General features: G+C 46.8%; 1 protein-coding gene across 2 annotated transcripts; it reads right to left on the bottom strand.

Annotated features, from left to right (window-relative positions):
• Nucleotides 1–2072: 2072 nt before the first annotated feature.
• Nucleotides 2073–17432, bottom strand: COMMD6 (COMM domain containing 6). 2 transcript variants are annotated; one of them, XR_009555168.1, is made up of 8 exons: nucleotides 17308–17432; nucleotides 13244–13302; nucleotides 9263–9328; nucleotides 9083–9159; nucleotides 7332–7500; nucleotides 4495–4647; nucleotides 2610–3364; nucleotides 2073–2483 (listed from the first exon to the last, which is right to left on the bottom strand). XR_009555168.1 is itself a non-coding variant. In XM_060233587.1 (7 exons), the coding sequence occupies exons 1-7, from the start codon at nucleotides 17393–17395 to the stop codon at nucleotides 3314–3316; spliced, it is 663 nt and encodes a 220-aa protein (XP_060089570.1). In that variant the 5' UTR covers nucleotides 17396–17432; the 3' UTR covers nucleotides 2073–3313. The 2 variants fall into 2 exon arrangements, 1 of the variants encoding a protein (XP_060089570.1); XM_060233587.1 differs by having other exon boundaries at nucleotides 2073–3364.
• Nucleotides 17433–19207: the final 1775 nt, after the last annotated feature.

Consider the following 19207-nt stretch of genomic DNA (forward strand, 5'->3'; position numbering starts at 1 on the left):
ATTAGGCAACAGCTCCCCAATGTAGCCAATCCTCCTGGAGCTTACAGTAGGTCCTGTACTAAGAGCCCTGGAAGCTACAGGAGGATTGGCTACATCAGGGGAGTGTGGCCTAATATGCAAGGGAGTTCCTGCTACAAAAAAAGCCCTGCACAGCACACACACACACACAAAAAATGTTTTTCGTAACAGACTAGACTCAAATACTAAGCACTGGATAGTTATTGACAGCTTTTGAGACTGAATGTGGAGGAACTCAATAGGTTAAGTCTTCCAGCGGTGATGACAACAGATCGAAATCCGCAGTCTGTAACGTTTGCCGATTAACTGCTCCAGCCTCTCGGCTGAACCAAATTCTGCAAGCATCAGATCTCCACTTTTGAAGGGTTCACCTTGCCAAGCCATGCTCAGACTGCCCCCTTCCATTAGGAAGCCTGCCAGTCCACACTGGCAAGTTGCATCTGGTCCCACTTCAAAGCGCTGCCTTTGCTCTTTGAAACTAGAACAGCCCAGGACCGGGACAGAACCTCTGAAGTGATGCAAAGCAGATCCCCTGCCCCATGTCCTTGCCCTGTTGGGGCGGAGACAACAGCTATAGAGCCTGCTGTGTTGTGGCTTCACATCTCTGGAGAAGAAGACTGCAGATTGATACCCCGCCCTTCTCCCTGAATCAGAGACTCAGAGTGGCTTACCATCTCCTATATCTTCTCCCCACACAACAAACACCCTGTGAGGTGGGTGGGGCTGAGAGGGCTCTCACAGAAGCTGCCCTTTCAAGGACAGCTCTGCAAGAGCTATGGCTGACCCAAGGCCATTCCAGCAGCTGCTAGTGGAGGAGTGGGGAATCAAACCCGGATCTCCCACAAAAGAGTCCGCACACTTAACCACTACACCAAACTGGCTCTCCCCAGGGGAGCTTGCCTGAATAGTCTGTCTTGACATCCTGAAAGCTCCTTTAAGGAGAACCCTGAAAATATGGGGAGGTGATTAGAAGTGTTCCTTTCAAGAGCAGTTTCTGTCAGAGCTCTCTCAGCTCCACCTATCTCACCTGGCCCCATTGGTGGACCTCCTGATGGCACTTGGGGTTTTCTGGCCACTGTGTGACACAGAGTGTTGGACTGGATGGGCCATTGGCCTGATCCAATATGGCTTCTCTTATGAGGTGTTTTGAATCCTCAGCTGTTTGCAGAGGCTGCTGATAACCGAAGCTCTAACCCTGAGAGAAACAATTTTTAAAAAATTGTTAGAAGAGATTGGATATATCCTCCCACCCGTCATTACCTGAAGGAGTCTCAGAGTGGCTTTCATTCTCCTTTCTCTTTCCCTTCCCACAAGACACCCTGTGAGGTAGGTGGAGCTGAGGGAGCTCTGACAGAAACTGCTCTTGAGAGGAACAGCTCTGCAAGAACTTATGATTGAGCCAAGGTCACATCAGTGGGTGCATGTGGAAAAGTGAGGAATCAAACCTGGTTCTCCCAGATAAGAGTCCACACACTTAACCACTACACCAAATTGGCTTTCTTAGTGCCTTTTGTTATAAAACTACCCCACAAGTGCTAGTAGTCTGGTTTCTATGAGGCTTTAGAGGCAAAGAGAGAGGAAGGGGTGGGCATCTCACTTCCAGTCTATTATCCACCTTTCTCCCCGGTGGGAACTCAAGGCTGCTTACAATGATAATAATTTAAAACATTAAAAATAATAAAAACAACGATTATGGAACCCATTAAAAGCCACAATTTAAGAACTCCAATAATAAAAGCTAGGTCAACCAAATGCTGTCTTAAATACAACTGTCTTCAATCCCTTTCTGAAGATCAGCAATAAGGGCCCAGGTGCACCCTCCTGAGGAGACTGTTCCAGAGTTGAGGGGCTGCCACTGAAAAGGCTGTGTCTTGTTTTTCCTCTAAACAAACTTTTTTGATGGATGGGACAATTTTAATTCCCAGGCAGGAACATAGGGAAGAAGACAGTAGCATTGTCCCAAGCCATGTAGGACTTTAAATGTAGAAGCTAACACGTCCATTATACACTACCTTCCATCTTACAATATTGAAGTCTGAGAGCAACAGTAGACATTTATGAGGGTCAACGCATAGCAACGCTTTTATTAAAGTAGATTCAATGTTCTTAGAAGGAAACAATGGAATTCGGGCTTCCAGAATATTTCGTGGCCTGCCATTTGGCCATTATGCACCAGTCATGCACTGCTGGCTTAATTAGTTCCCTGTATGTGGAAACTTTTGACAGAAGACTTGAGATTTATGCCATGTCTTAGTTTTCTCAGTTTCTCTTGTGTGTGGTCCACCTCTTTGAATGCTTTTGTGGAAAGGGAGTTTGGCATTTCACCAACACATTTTGCAGTTCATAAGAAGAAAGTCAGTCATCAGAGGTCAAAGGTCTCCAGAAGTGCCTTCAAACAGGAATTGGTTCTAATGGATGGACATAACAAGCCATGATTCACTGCTGGATGAACAAGTCTTAGAAAACTTCAGGGGTGGAATTCTAGCAGGAGCTCCTTTGCATATTAGGCCACAAACCCCTGATGTAGCCAATCCTCCATGAGTTTACAAAAAAGAGCCCTATAAGCTGCAAGAATTCCACCCCTGAAAAACTTTCAGGATCATGTATTACCTCCTCACTCCAAAGTGAAATGGGTGATTCCCCATTTGCAGCAAGCCACGGTTTACCATTATAATCCCATCAGCAAGCCATGGCTTGTGGTTGCCCTACAAAAATATAACCACAAACTGGGGCCCATCAGCACTCTTTGGAATCCTGGCATGCAGGACAAACTATAGTTCGCCAGCTGGGAAGTAATGACAAACTATGGTAAGCCTCAAACCTTGAAATAGTGAATTAACTTGCTACAGGAAGAGAGGAGACACAGACCGCTTTCCCACTAGCCTTATGCCGCTCTCACTTTCCTCTTCTCCGCGGGGCTTCCGTTGGATTTCACACTATCTGCCCCGACGCTGCAACTCGCTCCGCCTTTTTTCACGCAGCAAACAGAAACTGGTTTTTAGAGGATCTTGTTTAATGCGCAGAAGAGGCAGAGTGAGTTGCAGCTCCGGGGCAGACAGAGTGAAATCCGACGGAAGCCCCGCGGAGAAGAGGAGAGTGAGAGCGGCATAAGGCGAGTGGGAAATCGGTCACAATCTCAACATCCTCTCGGATTTTCTTGGGCAGCCTCTCTGCTTTGCTCCAGTTATTTAATACAGGAGAATGACAAACCCAGTGTTTTGCTTAATGAAACTGTTACATTTCATAGGCAAGACAGAAAGGCTCACTTGGTTCCAACAAACTGCTAAAACGGTGTTCAAACAGTCTCGAGAACAGATGCCATTTCCTTGAACTGAGTGTAAAAATTCTAAAACGGAAGAAGAGAAGAAAAAAAAAAGACATTATTTCTGCATTGCATCAATGAGGAGCAGTGCATAAGAAGTTTGGTATTTGTAAGAGCTCAAGTCCCGTTCAGAACTCTTTTTAAAAAACAATTTATTATTAAACGTTAGCAATAAGCTTATAACATTGTTTACTATAGCATTCTATAGCATTGTTTACTATAGCATACTATAGCATACAAGTTTACATACGAGTAAAAATATATTGTTAATGTATTTAAACTGTAAACGTAAAATATACAAGAATACCAGAAGGCTATTACTGTCAGTGAAAAAAAATGTTAAAAACTGCAAATGTATTGTATGTATACAATGAATTTTAACAATTTTGCTGTAACTTATTTTAACATTTTGTATTTTAACTGTTGTGAGCTGCCCAGAACCCAATCAGGGACGGAGGGATATAAATATAATAAAATAAATATATATATCATTGGATTATATAATGGGTTACGTGGGAGAACATTCCATTCCGTAAGAAAGGTAAATATAGGAAACCAGATATGTATAAGTCATGTCTAATAAAATTCCAAATTCGGTGACTGAGTGATAATAGACATTTTATGCATAATGAAATGTTTCTACAGGCGTTATTGCCAAGATTCAGAACCAAGACTATTTTTGTAGCAGGAACTCCTTTGCATATTAGGCCACACACCTCTGATGTAGCCAATTCTCCTGGAGCTTACAGGGCTCTTCATACAGGGCCTACTGTAAGCTCTTGGAGGACTGGCTACATCAGGGGTGTGTGGCCTAATATGAAAATGAGTTCCTACTACAAAAAAAGTCCTGACCATTACCATAGCTCATACCAAAAAAGGAAGCGCAAAAACCATGCATGAGAGAGGTGGAAGGAAGCAGAAAAGAACACGCAAACTTCTGTGCTAACCATGAGGTTGGATCCGTAGCAAGTGACGGTACAGACTCATGCTCCCATGTGCATCGATGGGGAAGGAGCCACTGACCCTCCCGGTTTCCTAACACCTGGTTTAGCCGTAGACCTAGAAATCAATAACGCTTCCGCTATATCATGTACCAGAGTTGATATGCAGGGATACTCGCCAGCCTGTAAGAGAGGCTAGAGCAGACTACATACCTGAAATTGTGGGACCGTCATTTCAAAAGATTTGCTCATGATGCGCCCTGAGGCATCGGCCACTTTTACCGTCATCGTGACATAAGGGCATTTCAACGACCGGCAGCTGTCGGAGCCGACTGCCATCCCCAGCTTCCACTGGAAATCAATAAGCTGCGAACAAAAACAGACCAGACAGACAGTTATTGATGAATTGTTTGCTGTGGCCAACACAGAGTTCTGTGAATGGGGAAAATCCACACTGTCATTCAGGAGAACATAATAATTCAAGGTTCCACAGCTTTGAGCCTGGAGGTGGGCTTTTGGAATTCTGACACAGTGCAAAATGGCTCAGCCACAAAATGGCTGCCACAAGAGATGAAGCCGGTCACAAAATGGCTGCCACAGCTTCTTTTCAGTTACACAGGGAAGATTCTTGTGTAATGGTGGCAGCTGCTGCCAGGGCAATGTTTTTAAAAATCGTATCTCCAGGGGCCTTGCTGGGGCCCACTTTCTAAAAACACTTTGTAGGCTCAGGAAAGGCACTGGCAGACACCTTGGCATCCAAAGGAACTAGTAATCAGGGTGGCCAAACTGTGGCTCAGGAGCCACATGAGGCTCTTGCACACACAGTGTGTGGCTTTCGAAGCCTCCCCCCACACCGTCAGTCGGTCTGGAGAAGGCACTTGCCTCTTTAAATCACTTCTTCAAGCCAAACTAGCCAGTGGCCTGGAGAATGCATTTAAAGTTGCTTTCTTTCCACCTCCCCTCCCTCATCTATTTGCCTTCCTTCCTTGCAGCTCTCAAACATCTGACATTTATACTATGTGGCTCTTAGGTTAAGCAAGTTTGGCCACCCTGGTAGTAGTCCATGACTGGAATTCACCAACTAAAGGGTGTTTAAAAAAAAAAAGGTATAAACTAGTGCTATTTGGACTTTCTACCTTGAGGAAACATTTTTTATTATGTCTGTGTTTGTTGGTGAGCAATCTAGGGCAGGCGTGTAGAACTCATTTGTTAGGAGGGCCGAATCTGACATAAATGTGACCTTTTGGGGCCGGGCCATTGTGCTGGGCCATGTGTGTACCTATTTAGCATTAGGTAGCAGAGATATAAATTTTATAAAGAACACAAAGACAAATATATTTTTTTAAAAACTTAAAACATGCTTAAAACATTAGCACTCATTGGTCTTAAAGATGCTTTCTTTGTATTTCTCCCATGGGAACGAAGGAACTGAGCAAAGGAAGCTCTGGCTCTTTCCTTCCTTCCCCAGGGGACTGGGGGGGCGGGGAGCTTCAGCCAGTGGAAGGCTTGGCTTGGCAGCTCTGCTGTGCAATTGAGAGAGCCTGGCAAAGCAAGCTGTTCCTCCCTCCTTCCTCCCCCAGGGAGAATCCTCAGCTAATGGAGAAAATAGAGACTTTGCTCTGTAGCTCCTGTGCGATTGAGCAAGCCTGGCAAAGCAAGCTGTGACACAGAAGGAAGCCAGAGATAGGGAGAAGGAAGCAGATGACAGCCAGTTGCTCAGGGGCCAGATAGGAGCCCTCCAAGAGTCTGATTTGGTCCCTGAACTTTATGTTTGACACCCCTGCTCTAGGGCATGTTTCTGCAGGGCTCTTACCAGGCTAAGCCAAGCCTCCTCATTGCTGGGGGGGGGGGGGAACGGAAACTCTGGAGCATAAGTGAACACAGCAGCATCAGTCTATGGAGGAAGGTCAAGAGTAGAGATCAAACAGCCTTCTGAAGAAGCTAGTCTGCTCTCTCTCATTTTGTTATCGAGGAACCCCCAATAAGCTTCAGAGGAACTGTAGGATTCTGGGAACATAACTGGAAATTCTATGTACTATAGGCAGGGGGGTTTTTTGTAGCAGGAACTCCTTTGCGTATTAGGCCACACCCGTATTATGTAGCCAATCCTCCAAGAGCTTACAGCTCTCTTATTACAGGGCCTACTGTAAGCTCTTGGAGGATTAGCTACATGAGGGGTGTGTGGCCTAATATGCAAAGGAGTTCCTGCTACAAAAAAAGCCGTGTCCATTAGCAACCAGTTACTAAAAACAGAATACAAAGAAGAAAGTTTGAAAAAATTCTAAGAGATATAATTCTTGTTGTTTGGTCAATAACTTTTTAGGTTTATATATAAATTCAAATGGTGGAAGGATGCCAAGGTCTAGAACACGGGTGGCCCAACTTGCTTAATGTAAAAGCCACAAAGAATAAACATCAGATGTTTGAGAGCCACAAGACAGGAAGGCAGGTAGGGAGGCAGGCAAATCGATGGGGGGGGGAGGTGGAAGTGGAAAGAAAGCAACTTTAACTTTAAATGCATTCTCCAAGCTGCTGGCTGGAGAGAAATGCCTTCTCCAAGCCAGCCAATGGGGTGGTGGGTCTTCAAGAGCCACACAGTATGTGTGAAAGAGCCACATATGGCTCCCGAGCCACAGTCTGGCCATCTCTGGTCTAGAGGATAGCAATGCTATTATAAAACATCAGGTTTTCTTCTGTAAATACAAAGCATTTTGAAGGAGGCCATCCTTGAACATATGAACATATGAAGCTGCCTTCTACGGAATCAAACTCTTGGGTCCATCAAAGTCAGTATTGTCTTCTCAGACTGGAAGCGGCTCTCCAGGGTCTCAAGCTGAGGTTTTTTCACACCTATTTGCCAGGACCCTTTTTAGTTGGAGATGCCAGGGATTGAACCTGGGACCTTCTGCTTCCCTAGCAGATGCTCTACCACTGAAACACCGTCCCTCCCCAAACATCCTTCCTCCCAAAGAAAAACTACAGCACATTTTTGCTGCTGTGCTCTGTTGGAAGCCTACTATTCCTCGGCCAACTGGTCCTGAAGTGCTCACCTGGCCAACCATTCCTATGTTATTCGCATCTTCAGACCCAGCGACGGAGTTCCCCTGTTCATTCCACACGTGCCGCATGACCTGTACAGCCTCTTTTGGCAAAGTACCCACAGCGCTTCCTAGTCTTGTATGAAGGTCTTCTGATGAGAGCTTATGTTTGGCTGCTGTACTGTTTAAAAAAAAATGAAAATTACGATCTTATAGTTTAATTCTTTTCTATCCCACCTTTCTTCCAAATGAGGACCCAAAGTGGCTTGCATCAGTGGCTGGAGAGCCGGTTTGGTGTAGTGGTTAAGTGTACGGACTCTTATCTGGGAGAACCGGGTTTGATTCCCCACTCCTCCACTTGCACCTGCTGGCATGGCCTTGGGTCAGCCATAGCTCTGGCAGGAGTTGTCCTTGAAAGGGCAGCTGCTGTGAGAGCCCTCTCCAGCCCCACCCACCTCACAGGGTGTCTGTTGTGAGGGAGGAAGGGAAAGGAGATTGTAAGTCGCTCTGAGACTCTTCGGAGTGGAGGGCGGGATATGAATCCAATATCTTCATCTACCTCACAGGGTGTCTGTTGTGGGGGAAGGAGATAAAGGAGATTGTGAGCTGCTCTGAGACTCTTCGGAGTGGAGGGCGGGATATAAATCCAATATCTTCATCTACCTCACAGGGTGTCTGTTGTGGGGGAGGAAGGGAAAGGAGGCTGTGAGCCGCTCTGAGACTCTTTGGAGTGGAGGGCGGGATATAAATCCAATATCTTCATCTACCTCACAGGGTGTCTATTGTGAGGGAGAAAGGTAAAGGAGATTGTGAGCCACTCTGAGACTCTTCAGAGTGGAGGGCGGGATATAAATCCAGTATCTTCATCTACCTCACAGGGTGTCTGTTGTGGGGGAGGAAGGGAAAGGAGGTTGTGAGCCGCTCTGAGACTCTTCGGAGTGGAGGGCGGGATATAAATCCAATATCTTCATCTACCTCACGGGGTGTCTGTTGTGGGGGAGGAAGGGAAAGGAGATTGTGAGCCGCTCTGAGACTCTTCGGAGTGGAGGGCGGGATATAAATCCAATATCTTCATCTACCTCACAGGGTGTCTGTTGTGGGGGAGGAAGGGAAAGGAGGTTGTGAGCCGCTCTGAGACTCTTTGGAGTGGAGGGCGGGATATAAATCCAATATCTTCATCTACCTCACAGGGTGTCTGTTGTGGGGGAGGAAGGTAAAGGAGATTGTGAGCCGCTCTGAGACTCTTTGGAATGGAGGGCGGGATATAAATCCAATATCTTCTTCTTCTTCATCCTATCTGACCCCTCAGGCTTTCTAAAAACACTTGGTGGGCACAAAAACAAGTGTTGTCAAGTGCCATGACACCTGCGAGTACCATGTTGGTGATCCCTGTTTTAGATAGTCTGAACCCCTGGCCTGTATACTTAAAAGAATCTCAAGAGAACGACTTAACGTCTTCGCCTGCCGTGTGCAAGACGAGGCCTCACTTTTCTTTGTTTCCATTAAAAAGATACTTTAGAAGCCACATCATTACGCAGGGCGTTCTATGCCTTCAAGCTGGCCACACTGAACTAAACGTCATTCGGTTATGCACAACAAATGTCTAGAATTTCCACAAACATTTGCGGGTGGCAAAGTACTGGAAAGAAACCTGAAATGTGAGATACGCTTCTGTTCTTTCCCCTCAGCCGACCAATAATTTTTTGTTCCTTCTCCGCATAGCTTAGGCATGCACGTGGTAAATCAAATACCTTTTTGCTTACCTGAATACAGAGGAAACAACATTAACTACCTTTGCCAGGTCACTAGCACTAATGTCAATCCCCGCTGTTTGAAATCTCTAGGAAAACAAACACAAATTCAAAGTGTCACAATGAAAACAGTAAAAATATATATATATACCTACAACAGCTTGCCTACAAATGGTAGCAATTCCATCTTACCTGACTCAGTTCCACCGTATTTACGCCTGCGATCTGACACCGAAGATACTGGATAATTTGCTCACACTATGAAGAAAACAGATTTCAATGCTAATCAGACAGTGACTGCTTATTTGGAAGTCTCCTTTACATAGTTTATAGAATGCTATTTCCCGAAAGAAATCAAATTCCTTTGCTTTGAATGGTGGCACATGAATTATTACTGGAAATTTAATTTAATTTAATTTTTCTATTTATACCCCGCCGTATCCTGCAAGCGGGCTTCTGGGCAGCTTGCAACATTAAGAAACCTTACAAAACATCAAACAAACTAGATAACCTCAAAATTACAGAATTGACCAAAACCATGATCCACATCACTGGCAACAAGTCATAGACCACATACAGGCTGGTAATGTTCAGCATAACGTAAGTATAAGGTGCCGTGGGGAGCGATGATTTCAGGGGACACCTGCTGGATCAATTAAAAGCCTGGTGGAGGAGCTCAGTCTTACAGGCCCTGCGAAACTTAGATAAGTCCCACAGGGCCTGGATCTCCAGCGGGAGCTCATTCCACCAGGTAAGGGCCCGGACCAAAAAGTCCCGGGCCCTTGTTGAAGCCAGTCGGGCATCCTTGGGCCCAGGGATCATGAGAAGATGTTGTGCTGACCTCAGAGCCGGGGGCGGGGCTTGTATGGAGAGAGGCGGCCCCGACGATATGCAGGCCCCAGGCCGTAAAGGACCAACACCTTGAAACAGATCCAATACTCAAGAGGCAGCCAGTGCAGTTCGCGCAGCAAAGTAGTAAGCCAACTCATTGTCTTAAGGAACACAGGGCTGGCTCAAGACTTTAAGCTTCTTCACCCAAAGGGTGATTAAGTACTTCTTACTTAATCCAAGTACTTCTTACTTAATCTTACTTAATACGTCACCCAAAGGGTGATTAACACGTGGAATTCACTGCCACAGGAGTTGGTGGTGGCCATAAGCATAGCCACCTTCAAGAGGAGTTTAGATAAAAATATGGAGCAGAAGTCCATCAGTGGCTATTAGCCACAGTGTATGTATAAAAATTTTTGCCACTGTGTGACACAGAGTGTTGGACTGGATGGGCCATTGGCCTGATCCAACATGGCTTCTCTTATGTTCTTATGTTCTAAGCTCCTCAGCTAGAACTTTCAAAATGCAACTCACGATGGCAAAAATCAATAAACAGTCATAAAAGTGACATAACTGACAATTAGCCTCATGGGAGGGCAGACCTGGATGGGACAACTTCAGTACTCTAGTTAGAGCTGCAGAATTTAATATGGGTATTCAGGGACAGAATTCTAGCAGGAGCTCCTTTACATATTAGGCCACACCCCCGTGATGTAGCCAATCCTCCAAGAGCTTACAAAAAAGAGCCTTGTAAACTCTTGGAGGACTGGCTACATCAGGGGTGTGTGGCCTAATATGCAAAGGAGCTCCTGCTAGAATTCCACCCCTGGGGTATAGTGGTTAAAAGTGTCATGGAATCCTAGTATCCAGGAATGCAGGGTTCAAATGCCCACTTGTATCATGGAAGTTTACAGGGTGACCTCAGGCCAGTTACACTCTCTCAGCCTATCCTACCTCACAAGGCTATTTTGAGGATAAAATGGAGGAGAGGAGAATGCTGTGTGTAAGCCACTTTGAGTCCTCATTGGGGAGAACATAAGAGAAGCCTTGCTGGATCAGGCCAATGGCCCATCCAGTCCAACACTCTGTGTCACACAGAGGCCAAAAAACCCTGGTGCCATCAGGAGGGCCATCAGTGGGTCCAGGACACTAGAAGCCCTCCCCCCCTAAGCACCAAGAATACAGAGCATCACTGCCCCAGATGGAATTTCAACGATAAGCTGTGGCTAATAGCCACTGATGGACCTCTGCTCCATATGTTTATCCAATCCCCTCTTGAAGTTGGCTATGCTTGCAGCCGCCACCACCTCCTGCAGCAGTGAATTCCATGTGTTAATCACCCTTTGGGTGAAGAAGTGCTTCTTTTTATCAGTTCCTTTTTATCAGAGAAAGGCAGGGTATAAATCAATAGAATTAATTAATTAGCTTGCGGACTAAGGAAAGGTTTTTTTGCATGGGGACATTTTGATCGGTGAAGCAAAGATTTCAAAGCACTTCGGCTCATTTGGGGAAATGAATGCGGCAAGATGTAAGAAGAGAACAAACCAGATGATCTGGTCTTTCCTCCTGGTTAGGAGCGGGTGCTCCTGTTAACGCAAAACTACAAGTCTCTCCAACGAGGCACCCGTTATCAGCTTTTAATCTGCAACGTAATCATCTAAAACCTAAAAGATGATCAAGAAATTAAGCCTCCTGTAATTAACAAGCAGCCCTAAGAGTTATTCTATCATCCTCCTGGTATCTAGAAAAGCAATCTACCCAAGCCTTAGGACAGCTTCAGAGCAGAGGGCGCTCGAGTAAGGGAGATGGACTGAATAAACCACACAAGGAATTCTCCAATGAAGTTATTGTCCAGACCAGGATATATTATTCTGTATTTTTAGATTAAGGCTGTGATCACATACACAAAATCAGGTGTCAAACATTTGGCCCAGGGGCTAAATCAGGCTCCCCAAGCTACTGGCTCTTGTTTGCTTCCTTCTCACCCTCTCTTTCTTGCTTCTGCATCTCAACTTGCTTTGCCAGGCTTGCTCAACTGCACAGGAGCTACAGAGCAAAACCTCAATTTTCTCCATTGGCTGTGGCTCCTCTCCCTCCTAGTCCCCTAGGAAGGAAGGGAAAGAGCCAGAGCTTCCTTTGCTCAGTTCCCTGGATCCCATGAGAGAAATACAAAGAAAGCACCTTTTATTTTAATTTTTAAAAAAATCCAACTTTTGTCTGTGTCCTTTAAAAAAATGATATCTCTGCTACCTAATCTTAAATATGTACACACATGGTGAGGCCTGACCCAACAAGGTCTCATTTATGTCAGATCTGGCCCTCATGAAAAATGAGTTTGACACCCCTGCACTAAATAATGCACTTTCCAACTGGATTTTGCCAGTTCACACAGTAAAATCCAGTCTGGAAGTGACTTGAAAGTGGATCGGAAGTGCATTATTTAGTGTGTGTGATCACAGCCTTAGATTTTTAAATTCAAAGCCTCCACTATAATGAGAGAATATTGTTTCAATATCATACTTAGAAGACGGCAACTGAGGTGATGAGGGGGTTGGAATACCTTCCCTTTGAGGAAAGGCTGAAGAGCCTGGGACTTCACACTCTAGGTGAGGGGTGGCCAAACTTGCTTAACATAAGAGACACAGAGAATAAATGTCAGATGTTTCAGAGCTGGAAGACATGAACATCAGATGTTTGAGAGCCACAAGACGGGGAGGGAGGGAGGGGGACGGAGGGGAGAGGGGTGGAAATAAAGCAACTTTAAATGCATTCTCCACGCTGCAGACTGGCTTGGCTTGGAGAAATGATTTAAAGAGAGGAAAGCCTTCTCTAAGCTGGCTGACGGGGTGCAATGTTCCCTCTAAGCTGCAGAGTCTTGTGAGCAAAAATTCTTCTTTGTGAGGTACTGGCATTAAAGTTGTGAGCTACTAGTATTAAAGTTGTGAGCGGCTGCATAAATTAGTATGCTCTGGGGGTCATCCTTCCTGAGCTAAGACAAAAAGGTGTGAGCTGCAGGCTAAAAATCTGTGAGCTAGCTCACGCTCACTCAGCTTAGAGGGAACACTGATGGGGTGGGGAGGTTGAGAGCCACACAATATGGGTGAAAGAGCCGCATGTGGCTCCCGAACCACAGTTTGGCCGCCCCTGTCTAGGTTATCCCATACACTGGCGGCAGAATTGTACTTTGATCTTCTTTTTGCTCTCCCTTTAAGGCTATTTACACTCCAGAAACACTGCTCGGGCACATAATACAGCAAGAATGCTATGAAAACCAGTGATTATCTTTTAACAGGGATGTTTCCAGATGTCATAAGCCGGGACTCAAGACAGATGTTAACTTACCAGCTCTGCAAACAAATCTTGGGGGATTGTTTTAATGATATCCGCGGTGCTACCAAAATCTACCAAAAAAAAAAAAAAAGTTATTCAGTTGTGAGCCAGTTCACAAAATCCTTTCTGTGCTGAACAACATAATTCTCCCAATCTGGGCTTCTTGCAGAAACGGTGGGGTGCTAATTTAAACCACTGGATCGTTAAAATTAAAATTATTTACTCTGTGGAAAATCTTCTCAACCGATGGAAGGGACTTCCATCAATGAAGTGGGATTTCCCCGCAGCCTACATGCTATTCCTGGGAACGCCCCCTGCAGAACCGCAAGGAGGTCAGATGTGTTGTGAGAGAACATGGGATCAGTAAAAATTTCCTTTTCCTTTAGCAGAAGCTTTTCTCAGGATCCAGCTCCATCTTTTTACTTGTCTTCCTTCCTTAGCTGACTAGAGTAGTTTTATATTAATCATAGAACAAAGTAGAAGTCTCGTAGCACCTTTAAGACCAACGAAGTTTTATTCAGAATGTAAATGAAGGAGGAGGACGATATTGGATTTATATCCCACCCTATACGCTGCATATAAGGAGCCCTGTGGCACAGAGTGGTAAAGCTGCAGTACTGCAGTCCGAACTCTCTGCTCATGACCTGAGTTCGATTCCAGCGGAAACTGGATTTAGGTAGCCAGCTCAAGGTTGACTCATCCTTCCATCCTTCCAAGGTCGGTAAAATAAGTACCCATTTTGCTGGGGGGAAAGTGTAGATGACTGGGGAAGGCAATGGCAAACCACCCTGTAAAAAGTCTGCCGTGAAAACGTTGCGATGCGACGTCACCCGAGTCGAAAATGACTGGTGCTTGCACAGGGGACCTTTCCTTTTAAGGGTAAGAGCCCCGTGGCGCAGAGTGCAGTTCTAAGCTCTGCTCACAACCTAAGTTCGATCCTGGCAGAAGCTGGGTTCAGGTAGCTGGCTCGAGGTTGACTCAGCCTTCCATCCTTCCAAGGTTGGTAAAATGAGTACCCAGCTTGCTGGGGGGAAAATGTTGATGACTGGGGAAGGCAATGGCAAACCACCCCGTAAAAAGTCTGCCGTGAAAACATTGTGAATGCAACGTCACCCCAAAGTCAGAAACGACTGGTGCTTGCACAGGGGACTACCTTTATCTTTATACTCTGCATCTCAGAATGGTTCACAAGTTCCTTTACCTTCCCCAGGCCTTGAATTCAGCAGGATCTCACAGGAGTGCAGCTCCTGAACCTTTCTGATGATTCCCCCGCCTCCTCCCCACTTTGTCCACTGAATAGTAGGTGCAGCTGTATAACAATCCCTGGATGAGCTCCACCACCTCTTTTTCTACAAAACAGCCCCTGACCTTCCTCCTCCCCACACCCTGTGAAGTAGGTAGAGCTGAGAGAGAGCTCTTCAGAAGCTGCCCTTTCAAGGACAAACTCTGTGAGAGCTATGGCTGACCCAAGGCTATTCCAGCAGCTGCGAGTAGAAGAGTGGGGAATCAAACCAGGTTCCCCCAGAAAAGAGTCCACCCATTTAACCACTACACCAAACTGGCTCTGAATTCTGAATAAAACTCTATATTCTGAATAAAACTTGACTGGTCTTAAAGGTACTGCTGGACTCCTAATTTGTTCTATTACTTCAGGCAACACGGCTGCCCACCTGGATTTATATTAATCATTTTTTTTAGAACAACAGCTAGACATCAGATGTTAAACTGAGCATCCAAAATACAATCTATGGTTGTGAGGGCCCACCCTAGACTGTCTGGCACCCTAGGCAACGCTAACTTCTGGTGTCCCCCCCACACACTGATAATGTCACCGAGTCACATGGGGGGTGCCCAATTTGGCACCCCCAGAAGGCCAGCACCCTAGGCAATCACCTACTCTGATGATTGGCCCTGATGATTGGTGAAAGTTTGGAATAGAAGTCTGATACTGACCTATGTAAAGATCCTAGGAAGACGTGGATGGCTGGAGATATTAGAACCTTGATTCTCATGGTAACTGACAGCTTCCTAGACCAATTCCCTTCTTCTCCTCACACCTCATAACTTACTGCTATAGGCTGCTCCAGCACTGAGCAAGGGGTTGGACTAGTCCCACTGCATCAGCCAGCAAACTGGAGGTCAAGCTGAGCAGCTCCCACTACGCTACAAGCCAGCATGATAGGACCACACGGTTCAGTGATGCAAACAATGGGCATTATTAGATCACCCCCTGCATCACCCAGCAAACTGGAGGTCAAGGTGAGCAGCCCTGTGCTACACACCAGCATGATAGGGCCACACAGTTGTGATGCAAACTGCGGGCATGATTAGTTCACCCACTGCATCATCCATGAAACTGGAAGTCATGCTGAGCAGTGCTTGCTGTGTTACAAACTGGCATGATGAGGCTGCACAGTTCAGCGATACAAACAATGGGCATTATTAGACGATCCCTACATCATCCAGCAAGAGCCCCATGGCGCAGAGTGGTAAAACTGCAGTACTACAGTCCTAAGCTCTGCTCACGACCTGAGTTCGATCCCTGGTGGAAGCTCCCTAACCTTTCTCTATGCTGGTCTTATGGGGACTGTTATTCCCAGTGTATGTTTTTTAAAAAGTCTCCTTCTAGTCTGGTCATGTTGACAAGTGCATACATATATATTTTATCTTTCTGTGCAAAGAAAGTATTAAGAGTTTTAAGACAGACATGTGTGTAATATTTGTTCATGTCACCCTCATCCCAGGGCCACCTCTCTCTCCCCCCCTCCTGGGGGGTGTACCCAGGAGCAACCACTGCTCATCCCATGCCATTTAAAGGACCTGCCAATCCACTGATCATCAGAGCTCCAAATTGCATGGGAGGAGTGGAAGGAGCAGCCCCCAGCCTTTTCCGCAATTTAAAACACCCACCAAGCAGCTGAACAATAAGCCCTTTAACTCATGCCCCAGGGGGAGTCCTCTCCTCCCACCCCACGGTCCTTAGCTATGGGGCTGATTCCAGACCTGATTATTAATACGGCTTTAGTATACTTTAAGTCAAGTCGCTTCTGACTTTGAGCGTCCCTATAAACTAATCTTCCAACATGTGTGTGTGTGTGGGGGGGGGGGGGGGATGGACTTTGGGGGTGGAGCCAAAAGCAAGGTTGCGATAAGCATCATTGAACTCCAAAGGAAGTTCTGGCCATCACATTTAAAGGGACCACACACATTTTAAATGCCTTCCCGCCATTAAAATAATGAAGGATAGGGGCACCTTCTTTGGGGGCTCATAGAATTGGACCCCCTGGTCCACTCTTTTTGAAACTTGGGAGGTATTTTAATTTTGGGGAGAGGCACCGGAAAGTATGGTGCCTCTACCTCAAAAAACGCCCCCCCCCCCCTCGATATCTGCAGATCTATTATCCATTATTTCCTATGGGAATAAGTCTCCATAGAGAATAATAGAGTTCCCAGCAGACATTTTCCTCCCCTCCCCCTGCTTTCTGATGGGAGGGTCTCCAAACCGGGGGATCCCCTGATGCCACGTGGGGATTGGCAACCCTAATAGCCATGCAAACAGAAGGCCGGCTTCCTTGCTGGAGTCAATGCTCTCTCACGCTGGTCTTCCTCTTTTCCTCCTGCCTTCATAAAGCTTAAGAACCCGGTGGCGCAGAGTGTTAAAAGCTGCAGTCCTTTAGTCGGAGCCCTCTGCTCACAACCTGAGTTCGATCCCCGGTGGAAGCTGGGTTCAGGTAGCCGGCTCCCGGTTGACTCAGCCTTCCATGCTTCCGAGGTCGGTCAAATGAGTCCCCAGCTTGCTGGGGGGAAAGTGTAGATGACTGGGGAAGGCAATGGCAAACCACCCCGTAAAAAGTCTGCCGTGAAAACGTCACCCCAGAGTCGGAAATAACTGGCGCTTGCACAGGTGATCTTTCCTTTCCCTCTTCATAAGGCTTACTCACGAGTCAAGAGATCCGAGGCTGCTGCTGAAACTCCTCCTTCCCCACCCGCCTGGCTAATGTCCCTGTTGTGCTCCCACCCCATGCTTCTTGGGCTTGTCTCCTCCCCTGTATTATGCGGGACCATCCCCGACTCACCCCAGGGCGCCTGTGGCCTCCCCAGCATCATCCCGGCACTTCCCGCCGCCATTGAACCCAAACGCCCCGCCTCCGAACATTGCAACATCGGCTAATGATGAGCGACGCCCTGATTGGCTACTGCCGGGCTTCTGGAAGCAACATTTTCACTCAGAACGTTGCCCGCTGTCCAATAAGAAGCCGCGGTTTGCCTCCAGGCTGTTCAGCGCCAATGGAAACGACCCGGAGCGCTCGCGGATCGCCTTCGGTTTTAGGGGCTGAACAGGGGTGGCCAAGAGACATTGACTTGGGACGGGAGTGAGCTTGCCTGGGCGCAGAGGGATTCCCTAGTAGTAAACATATTGGTAGGTAGACAGGGGTCGTTTTGTAGAAAAATAGGTGGTGGAGCTCACTAGCACAACTCATTAGCATATGCTGCTCCCCCACCAAAAGCAACCCCAGACAAGAAAGGAGAGCCCCGGGCGAGCGAGGCCTACTTGGGCAGGCTAGAGATCCAGTCAGCCCAAGCAGGCCTTGTTCACCTGGGGCTCTCCTTGGCTGCCCCCCCCCTCCCGTCAAAAGGCCAGCAAGCCACTCGCCACCCAAAATCACATAAGAAGTGGAGAAAGGGTGACACCGCCTTCTCCGCGTTTTTTCATCTTCGGCAGGCGAAGCAGTTGGCCCTCTTCCTGGAGCGCCGGGACCTAGCAACGGTGATCCATGCTACAGTCACCTCGAGATTGGATTCCTGCAACGCCCTCTACATGGGGCTGCCCTTGTGCTAAACTCGGTGGCTGCAGCTGGTGCAGAACGCGGCGGCTAGGCTGTTATTGGGACTCCCAAGATGGGAGCACATACAGCCGGAGCTGCGTGGACTGCACTGGCTGCCGGTGGTGTACCGAGTCCGTTACAAGGTGCTGGTTATCACCTTTAAAGCCCTATATGGCCGAGGACCTGCCTACTTGAGGGACCGTCTCTCCCCATATGAGCCCCAGAGAGCGCTGAGGTCAGCCGGGAAGAACCGGCTGAATATCCCTGGGCCAAGGGAGGCAAGATTGAAGATCACCCGGGATCGGGCCTTCTCCATTGCAGCTCCACTGCTATGGAATCAACTCCCGGAGGAGGTACGGGCCCTGCGATGCTTAGATCAATTCCGCAGGGCTTGTAAGACCTACCTCCTCAAAATAGCCTTCACCTAATACCGAGCCAAGAAAGTGCCACTGGATATGTTTTTTTAGCCACTGAATTTATTAAAGATCTAAGTTATAGCACCAAAATTAATTTAAATACAATTTGTAAACTGATCTATGATGATTTTATATTTATAAGTGTATGATTTTATTGTATTATATTCGTATGTTGTGAGCCACCCTGAGCCTGCCCTTGCGGGGAGGGCGGGATACAAATAAAAAGTATTATTATTATTATAACTTCTGACCCTCCACGGATAAGCACATGAGGGAGGGGGTGTGTGCCCAATTTGGTGCCCCCAGAAGGCTGGCACCCTAGACAATCTCCTAGTTTGCTTAATAGCAAGGCCAGCCCTGGTGGTGTAGTGGCTAAGAATGGAGGACTCTAATCTTGGAGAAGTGGGTTCGATTCCCTCCTCCTCCAGATGAAGCCTGCTGCGTGGCTTTGGACCAGTCGCAGTTCTCTCAGAACTCTCTCAGCCCCACCTGCCTCATCAGGTGTGTCTTGTGAGAAAGGGAAGGCAAAGGCAATTATAAATTGCTTTGATGCTCCTTAGGGTAGAGAAATTTGGGGTATAAAAACCTACTCTTTAGAGCAGGGGTGTCGAACTCATTTGTTATGAGGACTGGATCTGACATAAATGGGCTGGGCTATGTTGGGCCGGGGCCATGTGTGTACCTTTTTAAGATTAGGTAGCGGAGATATAAACTTTATAAAGAATACAGACAAA

Source organism: Heteronotia binoei, chromosome 3 (genome assembly GCF_032191835.1).
Source record: "Heteronotia binoei isolate CCM8104 ecotype False Entrance Well chromosome 3, APGP_CSIRO_Hbin_v1, whole genome shotgun sequence".
NCBI classification, from domain to species: domain Eukaryota; kingdom Metazoa; phylum Chordata; class Lepidosauria; order Squamata; family Gekkonidae; genus Heteronotia; species Heteronotia binoei.